We start from the raw sequence: 12549 nt of genomic DNA, 5'->3' as shown, positions 1-12549 counted from the left end.
TGCACTTTTGCAACTTTTGAACTGAACATTACAAACTGTACTGCAGATGTTAGACATGATCAACACGTCTTTTGGTTATTCTCTGGTCTGCGGTCGTTCTGGTGGTCTCAGGTTTAAGTGAATGGTGGATTGACAATCGCAGGTTTAGACAATGAGCTGCTTTGGCTGTCAGACAAATCAGAAAACCCCCAACAAACATTCCCCAAAGTAACAACATCTTTATTTAGAAATGAAAATCTAAAAGGATTTAGATGAAAAAAACGCAGGGAGTCGCAGACGTCTTCCATACACCTGTCCTCAGGTTCCTGCACTCGGTGTAGTACAAACAGCAACCACTAGGTGCTGCCAATTACATTGAAATAATTACAAACTAAAGGAAATTAAAAGCTTGCTAAACTCAGGACTTGTAATGGAGTATTTGTACTGTGAGGTATTAGTACTTTCACTGAAGTAAAATACAGTTTAATATTTGGAAAGATGTGATTTATAATGAATTCACATGACACACGACACTCGGTTCACCCATATTGCACTTCTTTAATTGACAGCAGGAAAAGAAGACCACAGTCGGTTCAGTGACAGAAAGTTTCTTCCTGAGAAGCTTCACCATGAGCTGAACGTATGCACAGTGAGACAGGGAGGAGGAGGAGGATGGCCTTTGACCCGTTCAGGCTGGCTTTACATCAGAAATGACCAAAAACACACTGACTGTTCATCAGTGACGAGAAGAAAAACCTTTTCTCTCTGAGTCTCTTCGATGTGCAAATGGCTTCTGTTTTTTGTTTTTTTTCCCAGAAGGCCTCAGTGGTCGAGGATCCGCAGGTTTCCTGAGACGATCTTGTTCTCTAGCATCGCTCCGGCAGGAATATCGATCCGGTCTCCGTGATTGGCTATAATGATGACAGTTCCCTGGTGAAAGTAAGAGAAAGGTTGAAGTCTCGAAACAGAACAAGAACAGTTTGACCTCCATCACATCATCATGATTACAGCAGCAAAAGCCTGCTCCAGTGAGCACCAGGCTGCTGTTTTCACAATGACTCAGCATGAAGACTCGTCTGTGAGGAATGAGAAAACTCAACCTGCTCTGAAGCGTTTACCTTCAGGGAGACGTTCTTTCCGAAGGTGACGTCTCCGGACACGGTGAGGTGGTCGAGCTCCAACATGTCCGGGATGCTCTCGAATCTGGAGAGAAACTCCTGAACCTGCACAGCAAACAACAGGAAGCTGCAGATGTCAAGGATTCATGAAAACGCCTGCATTCCTCTCGTTGATTTCTGCTCATTTTGCATTCAGAAAATACTGCTGGATTTTCTCTGGTGCTCGAGGAGGATGATTTTATCATGCTGGGACTCCTTCAACCAAACCAGGTATGAAAAATGATTAATTAAGCACGGAGGCTGAGAGCAGCTTTGATTTCAACACCTGAGTGCGATTCTCCCTCCAGATATCGAGGTAGATGACAGAAAACATTTACACACAAACTGTTTAAATGTTGTGGCTGACCTTGGTGAAGGAGCTGCCCAGCTTGACGTGCGGCGTGGTGGGAAACTCTCTCTTCTTGCTCATGGTGAGCGAGCCGGCGTCCATGCTGTACAGGTTGGACATCACCAGCAGCAGGTCGGACGACGTCTTCACTGGCAGGAAGCGGCTGCGGGGGACGTTCACACCCATGGCGTTGTTGAAGCTCTTGATGGCGGCGCCCACGGCCGTCTCCAGCTGAATGACGTTCAAACCGCCGTCCAATGTCTGCAGAGACATTCGGGGAAATTGGTTACAGTAGGAAACCGCAGCTTTGGCCGATTCGCTCGTAAAACAGAAAGCTGATGGTTCATGATGGGATTCAGCTGCTGCTTCTGCAGCTCTCAAAGTGTTTAGGCTGAACAACGTGGCAGCTGAATTAATTAAATAAAGATCAGAGGCTTCAAACATTAAAGTTCAAAAGCAGCTTTCAACAAATGACCGTGCACTGTCAACCAGACCTGCTGCCAACGCACACACAATATTAATTAGCCAACAGTAAGTCAATGTAATACAGCAGTTCTTCATGAATGTTGGTGGGACGTGTTGCTTCAAGCGTATCTCATGATCCTGACACGTGTCTTTAACCTTTTGTCCATCCCATTTATACAGATGATGCTCTCTACAGAATTATTCTACACCAGCGTGACCTTTAAACACACAACCAATCTCTGACCAACCTCAAAAACACACCTCCACCCTGGCATACAAGGTAGTTTCCCGCCACCTAGCTCATCTTTTACAGGTGCATTTCTAGTCTTTTCCTGATGATTTCCTAGACAAAAATCTACAATGAGAAAACACGTTTTTTTCTTGCTGACAGGAGGCTTGACTGAGGCCAGACAGCAGACAGACCTGCTACTCTACTCCACTCTCAAACAATTAGCAGATCAGTTCTGTTAAGGAAATGACAGACCTGTAAAATAATGTAGAACATCATGTGTAAACAGCCTAAAGGTTTCTTGGCTGCAGAAAACATTGAGAAAATGTTGTTTCATTTGCAGTGTGTGTGTGTGTGTGTGTGTGTGTGTGTGTGTGTGTGTGTGTGTGTGTGTGTGTGTGTGTGTGTGTGTGTGTGTGTGTGTGTGTGTGTCACCTTTGGGTTGACGATGATCTCCAGGTCCATGGCGTTCCCCTCGTGCAGCCTCTTGATGGCGGGCAGAGAGATCCACAGGTTGTTGGTGTTAAAGATTTTGAACTTGGTGACGGACTTGAACTCGTCCACGTGGGCCTTCGGGACCTGCGCGATCTCCAGCAGCCTCAGATGATCCTCGTACTGGATGAGGGTACCACCCTGCAGGGAGGAAACAGGAAGCACTGAAAGACCGCCAATTAAATGAAAACCCAAGTAACTGCGTGCTGCAGTGACCCGCTCTGACCTTGACGTCAGCTCTGGTCTTGTCTGTGACCTCCATGATGAACTCGCAGCGTTTGTCCGCCGGCTGGCTCATCAGGTGGTGGAGGATGAAGAGGTCGACGGTGGCGCCCAGGTTGTCGATGTTGGACACAAAGATGTACTCCTTCCCCTCAGCGATGAGTTTGTCCAGCAGCCCGCTGTTGGCGAAGCTGCTGTAGATGTCTCCGTGACCCGGCGGGTACCAGGCCTCGGCATTCTCGCTGTTCATGCCCATGTTTTTGGCAATGGGCAGCAGCGACTCCTTGTTGATCCTTGGATACCTGAGAGGAGAACATCTGCTCTGTCAGGACAGATGCTGCACCAGACCCATTCAGACATTTCAGGAAAGTCAGCTTTATGTTGTACCATGACGACAAAACAGGAAACATACATTAGTGTGTTTGCAAAAGGAAGCTCTTTTATCAAATGGGACAAAAAGGGACGACTAACAGTGGTTCCTTGTGTGTCTTCATACGTCTGTGGCCTGCTGTGTGCTGATATGCATGGAGCTGTGAGGAGGGCAGCATGTGAGAGCTGAACTGCACGCAGAACCAAAGAAGAAGAAGAAATATACTACTGATCAATGTAATAAAACCCAGCAGCAGCATGAGGTGGGGCAGAGGGTGGAGCAGCAGAGGGAGCTCCAGAGGAGGCTCGGCCCCAACATCTGGTTTTACTTTTCATGTTTAAGAATTTTATGACACTCAAATGTTAAATTAACCGTCCTGTGTGAGCTGGTTTCATTTTAGTTAGTGTGCGCCGTACCTGCTCTGGTTGAAGGTGTGGATGTTGACGCGGTGGTGCTTGTATTTCTGCAGGATCTTCTTTGTGTCGTCGTCAGTGTTGAAGGAGTTCATGAGAACGAGCGGCACGTTGGTGTTAAAGGACTTGTTCAGATGCTGAAAACGAGGACAACCGAGTTCAGTTCAAGCCGATGGTCGGAGGCTCAGAGCTGCTTGTTGTGGTGTTTCATACCTCGATCTGCTGGACGGTCAGGTCCAGGAAGGTGTTCTCGTTGCGGACGCTGATCAGACTCTTGGGGCCCTTACAGCCCATGCTGGTTCCCAGACCGCCGTTCAGTTTGACCACAGCGAGCTTGTTGAGGCTGGCGCTGATGTCGGCAGGAAGACCCTTTGCTTTGATCCGTTCATAGGGCTGCACCTGAGACACATTTAAAAGGACAGTACATCAGATTTTGACTGAGTCAGAGATTAAATAATGATCACAACATAGAGTATCGTGAGTGTGTTAACAGGTAACACTACGTTGAATAGATTAAATGAACTTCATGAACTTCTGCATGCAGAGACACGCTGCACTCTATCACAGCTTAGAAAGACTGATGATGATTAAATGATGATTAAAATGATCAGCGCAGCAGATCTTAAGATCTGAACTCATCTCAACAACATGAATATGAGCTTCTTGCTTCTGGCTGACAGTTTCAAACCAAACCAACAATACAGCAAAGTTCTTGCATCAAACAACAACAGCATGGAGAACTAAATGGAAGCTTTTCTTGATCTAGTAAAGCCATCGTCAGTATGAAGGTGAAAGCACATTTTGGGACTGTTCCTTTAAACCAATCAGCTGTCACTGAACGATGATGAGCTCCAAGCTTCAGAAACAAACAGCTGAAAGCAGATCTGACGACAGAGGAAAAAATAAAATAAAACGTGGAAACACAGGTCACCTGGTCCGTAAGAGCAGTTTTCTGGACAGACGACCTCTGGCCTTTAAAACCTCGTCGGCAACACATGGCAGCAGCGTGACACACAGAAAGGACACATGTATTTATGGATGCTGTGAGTTATTATGTAATCAGCGCTACAGCAGTGCTGTGAATCAGCTGGTGTGGTAGTTTAAAATGTGAAGCAGCAAAGTGTTAGCAGTAATTCTACAGTTTAAGAAACGCTTCACCCAAATCACAAACAGGAGGAGGACTTGAGGCCGGGTTGGTGGAGTAAGGACTTTAGCCATGAAGCTCTTAAATCAAATCTAAACTACTTCTACAAAACTTTATGAAAGTTAAGGCTTTTCAGGCGTGAAACGCTGCAGACTTCATGTGTCTGTTAAAGTGACGGCTTTAGGAACCTGAAACAGATCTTAACGACTAGCCTGGTTAACTAAAGGCTAAAAAAAGCATCCTCTCACACGCTTTCTCATCAAATTTCATCATTTGGTTAATTTATTTTATAATGTCTCACAGTGCACAAGCACAAAGAATTAATCAACTGATAAGATATTAAATTGGGTCCCTCATCTCATAACTCTGCCTCTTTAACTCTGCACTGTGAGGGTGACAACAGTTTTCTACTGATCTAACCTGACGATCGCCTCTTTGATCAATTAAAATTGGCTCATTTAGTGAGCTTCCTGATGATACGATGCTCGCCATGTAACCACTCTCCTTGGTTGCATGTTGTCCTTCATGTCTCTTCCCTCATATGAAGGCCAATATGGCTTAAAAATTGTTTAAAAAACAGGGTTTAAGGAAAACGGGAATAAGAGGTGATACATGTGTGAAGTATTTATTGACATGTTCTTCATAGGGCGGAAAAAGAAGCACTTTTAGTTCATTTCAGACTGGAGCCTGAAAGGGATTTAAAACTCATTTTGCAGACAATATCTGAGTTCATAGAATAAGGAGCCAAGTGGCAGCGTCAGAGACACACAGCAGATGAATGTCAGCGTCGACCTCATCGCCCTAAAACCAGACTTTCAAATGCTGCGGCGGTCAAACTATTCTTAGTCCTAACCTTCACAGTGCTCGGGTATTTTGGGAACACTACAGCGTGCGTGTGTGCATGTGTGTGAAATGTCATCGTGCTGATAAATTGTTGGCTTTAGCCTGAATGTTCTGTCCTTAGATCTGGTTTCGTTAGCTTGTATCTGAAGCATGAAGCTCAACTCTATTCTGTAGTAGTTGGATCGCTTGAAAGAACAGTGTCTGCTGGTCAGAGCAGTCAGATGACAAGATGGACATCCTTTTCATCGTTGTGCATCCAGGACAGAATGATCCAGTTAACGGTCTATCTGCAGCGTACATTTCGATTCATAATTCATCTTCAGATTTCACTTACTGATAGCACAACCACCACACCACGAGATGGTGCATCACGCTTTTATTGTACTCCCCGCAACAGCTGGGCTCTTTCTTCCATTCGCTTTGTTTTATGAACCACGGTGGGAAGGATGGTCTTAACTCAACACTGAACATGACACCATGTTTACACAGTTTCAGCCATGTTTTCCAGTCATCCCTCTAACACATGTCTGATGGAGACATACATTTCTATTTTAGTCAAACAAGCTGTTCAAGTTTCACTCATGCTATACGCGCATAAGCCACAACAGGTGACCCACACTCACTACCCCAGCAGGTGACCTACACTCACTACCGCAGCAGGTGACCCACACTCACTACCCCAGCAGGTGACCCACACTCACTACCCCAACAGGTGACCTACACTCACTACCCCAGCAGGTGACCTACACTCACTACCGCAGCAGGTGACCCACACTCAACTACCCCAGCAGGTGACCTACACTGGTGGAGGCTGATGGTGGAGAGCACACTGAGGAAGATGAAGAACACCTCTCAGTAGTCGTCTCCTTTTCAGTGTCACATGTAGCAAAGCCGTCACACTGCAGAGCTTCTGTTCACCACGACACCACACAATGAATGAATGAACGAATGATCATGAGACTGGTTGAAATAACGTTGTAATACATAATCCTGATGTAACAGCAGTTCTATGAAAGTGTGCAGGCCTCTGTCTCTGTATAACAAACTGAATGACAGAATGTAAACAGTTACTGTGGGGAGTATCACGACAGCACATTACAATCTGATCGCGTACGACATATTTGTTTAGTATTTCTGACAAAGCTGATAAATCCAAAACCAGACGTGAATATTTAACCCCTCGTGTCAACTGTAAATCAAGGTTAACGCCTTCATGTTGAACAACTAAAGACTGGAAACCTGGGAAAAATACTCGTTTAGCTCCATCCAAAGGAAAAAAACACAACATCTGGCAAAGCTGTCTTATTTACATGTGTGTTGAGATCAGAGTAACCCCTAAATTCCACCAGACTATGAAGCCAAACTGTGGTGTGCGCATGCATATCAAGGAAAAAAAAATAAGCATATCAGCAAAATCTGGGCAGGTCACCAGGCAGGTGACATGCTTTGCTTCTGAAAGAGGCTTGGTGGGGTTTGCAGCCGCATGGAGGACACGCCAGTGGACTCTCAGGGTCAGTTCAAACCTGACAACCCACTGTACCGACAGGATGCCTGAGTCGACTCAGCACTGGATGCAACGACAGAATCTGGTGTTTCTGCTTGGAGCTAATTGTTTGTTTAGGTCTGATCAGCAGGCTGGTGAACGGCACTGCTGCAGCCTGATGTTCTAGATGGTAAGTTTACGCTGAGCGTCAGTATGAACGCTGACTTTGGATTACAGCACAGAGAGTTGCAACATGAAACCACGGCCTCTGGCAAACAGTGATATCTGGCGCTTACCGAGTCTTCGGGGGGCCGGTTGATCTTTGCCCAGTCGACTGCAGGACCTTTGACCTGCAGGAATCTGTGGAAGAGCTTCTTGAAGCCATCGAAATCCTTTCTAGCGATCTGAAAGAGAAGAAACCAAACATCACCTTCTGCTGACAATCACACCAAACTTCAGCTGTGCACCGTAATCTTCTGTGGCAAATGTTTGAATCATTGTTTCATATCAGCATATTTGAAATAAATGTTTATCAGCAGACACACAGGGGTCAAACTGCTCAATAACAAAGGATGCTACTACAATAAAAGCACCTGTCCACATCTCGGAGGACATGTCTGATTCTGCTCTTTTTCTCTCTGTCAATAAATACCATGAACAGACAAAACGTGTCAATCTGATTCTTAATACGTCCTGACTTCCTGTCTGTTGCTCTTAGGTCCAAGCTCATTGGCTCCTACTGATGACATAAATCTTTAAAAATGCTTTTAATTAATTTTGATCAAACACGCAGAGGAAATAAAGCATTTGTCGGGACTATTTTAAGCGGCGGATTAATCCATATAGTATTTATTTATGATGTGTTTTTAATAGCTTTTGGATCTTTTAATAGAATCTGTTAATAGAGTGTATCAACAGATTTACCACTGTATTATGTTTTTCTTTACAAAGTAAAATACTGAATGAATGAATTCTAGAGGGGTCAAAACATCATTAGTGTTTCGCTTTAGGGGGAGAAACTGAAGCTGAAGCTTTAAGTAAGTTAAAAATCCTTTTTTCAGCTCTACTTTCTGCAGGTCGACTCTGTCTGCAATATATTCCCATTCACTGCAACAGTACGTGTGTGTGTGTGTGTGTGTGTGTGTGTGTGTGTGTGTGTGTGTGTGTGTGTGTGTGTGTGTGTGATCTCAGGGTTGTTCACCTCCTGTTCCACCTGCAGGCAGAACTCTCCCAGCAGACTGCTGGTGTGTGCTGTGTGATAAGATGACCCAGTGGACTCTCTGCATGCAACACTTTACAAATATTTGTTCTATAAATGTAACAGACACATTAACCCATGACTCCTCATTACCTTGTGTGCCACCATAACCACAATCTGTACGTTGACACATCCCTCGCGAAGACTCTTTGAAAATGTTTACATGCTGCCTCAAACTGAATTTATTCCGGTTTAACATGAGCAAATGAAACACAGGGCTAGCAAAGGCTGATTTCTGACTAATATCTGAGAAGCTACTGATGGAAACAACGAGGTAAAGGAGGCCGAATCAGCCTCAAATACCTTCTGAGTCTGATTACAGTGTTCAGGTGACGGCTGTTAGATGCTTTCACACCTATTGACTGGGTGGCCAGCAGGTGTGGAAGACTTTTGGCGTACATTTTCAAAGGAGCTCAAGATTTAACAACTGACATCTTCTACAGAAACATGTAAAGTTCTCGAGATCTTAAATCTGCCTAACACAGTTGGAGCATTAAGACTGGGAGTGACGGAGTCTGTGGGGTGTTTCAGGTGCGAACTGAGACTTTTTGAGGACACTTTGGGGACGTTTTGAGGGCGTAGATCCTCTCACCTCTGCATCGGTCTTGTTGGCTGTATTGATCAGCGTCTCCAGCTCGCGGTGCATCGACTCCTCGTGCTGCTGACGGAGCTTCTCCTGGAACTCTGTCATCGCTCCTCTGGTCAGGTCTGCAAACACAGACACAAGACAGACATTTTCATCTTCATTTCAGTGAAAGAACAAAACCTGAGGCGCGTTTAGTTTGCTCGGAGACAACCGTGTGCACTGAGATCTCCAGTTAACTTCCACCTAAACTCACAGTATTTTAAGAGTCACAGCTCTTCACAATGATGACTCATTATTGAACAGAAAAAAACACACAGGGGTCAAAGTTTAACATAATAAACAAAACTGCAATTATTGGTAGCAGCTGAGTCTAAAAATATCCGAGCTGAACTTGAACAACATGAATAAATTGACTTATTTTCAGGTAATAGTTCAGATGCTGCAAACTTTGAGTCAAATGTCTGGCTGTCCAACAAATTATGTAGGCAGATTTTAAAGGAATTAAAGCTGCTCGCGAAAAATCAACTGCTGACATGAAAGTGACACATCAGTATGTGGAGCTAACTGAGGACAACTTTCTTCAGCTTTTGATTGTCCACATATTTTATAATGAATTTTTTGTGCTCTCAGTTACAGTTTATGTTAAACACCAAGACAGGCTGAGAAAAACAGGCAGTGCAGACCAGAAAATTACTGATTAACATCTGGGACAAAAGTCTAATCACACACAATAAAATACCAAAATCTGGCAGAATAAACTGGATATGAACTTACCAGCTACAGTTAGAGACATTTTACCAGAGTCTGCTTAAAAACCAGAAGTGAGTCAAATGAATAATAAGATCTGTGGACAGGAAGCAGCAGCGGGCAGGTTCATGTGTCCGTTAAAAAATGGTCCCAAGAAAACACCCAAAGTCAGCGGCTGTCAGAGAACAACAGGCGTCCTCCTCATCCTCAGCTCAGAGGAAGCTCACAGATCTGCAGCTGCGACCCTGAACTCAACGCGAGGCCTGCCCACAGCCACACACACCAATCCCACGCAGCCAGGGTGTGTGTGTGTGTGGTACTGTGACTGTTCCGCCCACTTGTCACACACTCCTGAGTGCTTTTAAAATGAGTTAGTTTGTGTTTTTACATCCTGAGACACAATTAAGAAAACAACTCGTGCTGAAACAATAAGTTGGTCAGTCAATTAGTTGACAGGAGTTCTGACAATTGATCGATTTCATTGAGCAAAAACACGACAAAGTCTGTCGTTCCAGCTGAATAATAAAACCATTCAGCTTCACTGTAGTTGTTAAGTTGTGTAGCTATTGTTTTGACTATGAAATTGCATTTTCATTTGCATATATTTGTGTGAGGGTTATCTAAATGAATGTATGAAGCGCTGTCAAACATTAATGGATATTTTGAGTACTTTTCCTCTCTTGCTCTACCTTTACAGTGTGTACTTTTGTGATGAGTACATCTACACACAGTGGGACAGGGAGAGTCTATTTCTTCTATATTTCTGATTGGAGATTTGTTTTGCGTATTTTTACATGCAGGCAACAGGAGTTTAACCTAAACGTTTTGTAAATTGTACATAATGTTCTTCCATTTCATCATTGCACTTTATAGGCAGTTGAAACTGCTGCAACTAATACGTGTTTAGATGATTAATGTCAGGTGATTGTAAAATAACTTCCTCATTGAGCTTGTTATGATGACCTTTGCACCTCATGTATAAAAGTCAAGCCGATACTAATTCTGAGTCTTTGAAAATGAAAATGAAGCCTTGAGCAGGAAAAGGACGGACACATTTGACTTTCCTGAGTTTTAATTCATTCAATGATCACAGCTGTAGACTGTTTGCTCAAAAAAATTTTCATATCTTCCTTCATATTGTTTTTATTTTGATTTTACCAATTTAATCTATGTCAAAGTGTTTATTGTCATCATGTGTGTTTTACATAACCTTTCCTTGGTTTTATTTATCATCTCTACTGAAGGCCTTTTTATGCCTTACAGAAAGCACTATAAAAAGGCTTGTTGAAAGGTGTTTCTGTATACAACAAACTTTAATCTCACTAAAACTGTTTAGAGGGGAAGAAAAGTTATATTTATTTATTAGTATGTGTGTAAATCTAGATATCAATATCAATACTAATCTCTAAGTTTTGTGGAGTTTCGTATTAATAGGTGTGGTAATTTACCAGTAAATTGTACTGTCACCAGTTGGTGACATGTCTCTGCAAGAACGAACGAACACACGCACGCACGCGCGCGCGCGCACGCACACGCACACACACACACACACACACACACACACACAGAGGGCAGTAGCAGGTTCACGCCAGCAGTTCAGACATGTTTCAGTGTTTTGAATTTTCATTTACATTTCCCAGAACAGAAAACCCTGTTTAGACAAACTTTTCGTGCACATAACGCCACAGGTCTGTCAGACGAAGCTGTTACCCACCTGAACGCACCGTCAAAGTATCAGGGGAGCCTCAAAAATACGGCCGAGAACAACACGGATAACTTCTAAAGGAGACAAACTACCGCTCAGACCCGGAGGAGCCGGCAGATCCACATAAAGTCAAGTGAAACTGTTTAAGACCGCTGTAATTTCATCTTCCTGCTGTTAGCTTCTGTTGCCAACAGTACAGCCTAGCTTCATTGCTGCCTGCAGCGCGAGCCCACCGCCGCCTACAAATGACGTTTCGTGAACGAGATCAAAGACGAACAGTAATTGGTCGAAGTTGTCCGTCAATCAGATGGAGCTACCAACGCGTCCCGCCCACTCAAGAAGGTATATTTTTTACTACAACGTAAATACTTCTCTAGTTTAACTCTTTGTGGTTCAAACAAAGTTTTTAATTTCAATTTAATTTACATGTATTTAGCTTTCAACACAGTTTAGTAATATCATTTGTTTTCAATTTTGACTCGATCTGTTAGTTTTCCAACTTAATTTATAATAATACTAATACTACTACTACTAATAATAATACTAATAATAAAATGTAATTTGTATTTATTTCCCCCCAAAACTGTGATTACCATAATTTGGATCATGCTACTACTCTGTAGGCCATGACTGAATTAAACTTTTAATAGACACAAAACTTAATTACATCACCAAAACCACACAACTGTGTCCCTGGAGATCTCAGGCCCCAGGGCCCTCAATGACCAGCACTGACTATATTCGGTCATGATACTGTAGATGTTAAAGTAACCTGTTCCTGTAATTTTCCCACATTAAAAAAGAGAAAAAATAAAGCTGAAAACGGACCGAAGCCCCTGAGATTGTGAATAAGAGATTGTGAATAAACAAATGATGGATGAATAATTGAAAGATCTCACACAAATCTTGTCAGGTTTCCATTCATGTTCAGTTTGGATCGATGCTGCCACTATGTGGTTGAAATGATTCACTGCAAAAACATTAGAGCACACTTCATGTGTATGTAGATGGAGATACAGTATGGCCTGATAAATATCACTCCCATCACTTTTCTGATGTGACTCATCCAATTCCTGAACTACATTTACAAAAATGCTCAAATAAATG

The 12549-nt window shown here is 43.3% G+C and overlaps 1 protein-coding gene across 2 annotated transcripts; it reads right to left on the bottom strand.

The window, feature by feature from the left end:
* Positions 1 to 202: 202 nt before the first annotated feature.
* On the bottom strand, positions 203 to 11689 carry LOC139342931 (UTP--glucose-1-phosphate uridylyltransferase-like). Of its 2 annotated transcripts, none has more exons than XM_070980256.1 (10): positions 11452 to 11689; positions 8997 to 9112; positions 7443 to 7550; positions 3890 to 4075; positions 3680 to 3813; positions 2898 to 3195; positions 2615 to 2812; positions 1504 to 1746; positions 1098 to 1202; positions 203 to 909 (listed from the first exon to the last, which is right to left on the bottom strand). In XM_070980256.1, the coding sequence occupies exons 2-10, from the start codon at positions 9093 to 9095 to the stop codon at positions 802 to 804; spliced, it is 1479 nt and encodes a 492-aa protein (XP_070836357.1). In that variant the 5' UTR covers positions 9096 to 9112; positions 11452 to 11689; the 3' UTR covers positions 203 to 801. The 2 variants fall into 2 exon arrangements, with proteins under 2 accessions (XP_070836357.1, XP_070836348.1); XM_070980247.1 differs by lacking the exon at positions 11452 to 11689 and adding an exon at positions 9765 to 9838 and having other exon boundaries at positions 513 to 909.
* Between the last annotated feature and the right edge of the window lie 860 nt (positions 11690 to 12549).

The sequence above is a fragment of the Chaetodon trifascialis genome, chromosome 2 (assembly GCF_039877785.1).
Source record: "Chaetodon trifascialis isolate fChaTrf1 chromosome 2, fChaTrf1.hap1, whole genome shotgun sequence".
NCBI classification, from domain to species: domain Eukaryota; kingdom Metazoa; phylum Chordata; class Actinopteri; order Chaetodontiformes; family Chaetodontidae; genus Chaetodon; species Chaetodon trifascialis.
This window is presented reverse-complemented; position numbering and strand designations above follow the sequence as displayed.

Excerpts from the sequence above, each read along its gene's own strand:
- LOC139342931 (XM_070980247.1), bottom strand. Across the intron at positions 2,813-2,897 it reads AGACCAGAGCTGACGTCAAG|GGTGGTACCCTCATCCAGTA; the intron begins GTCAGAGCGGGT and ends TCCTCCCTGCAG. Across the intron at positions 910-1,097 it reads GAAAGAACGTCTCCCTGAAG|GGAACTGTCATCATTATAGC; the intron begins GTAAACGCTTCA and ends TACTTTCACCAG.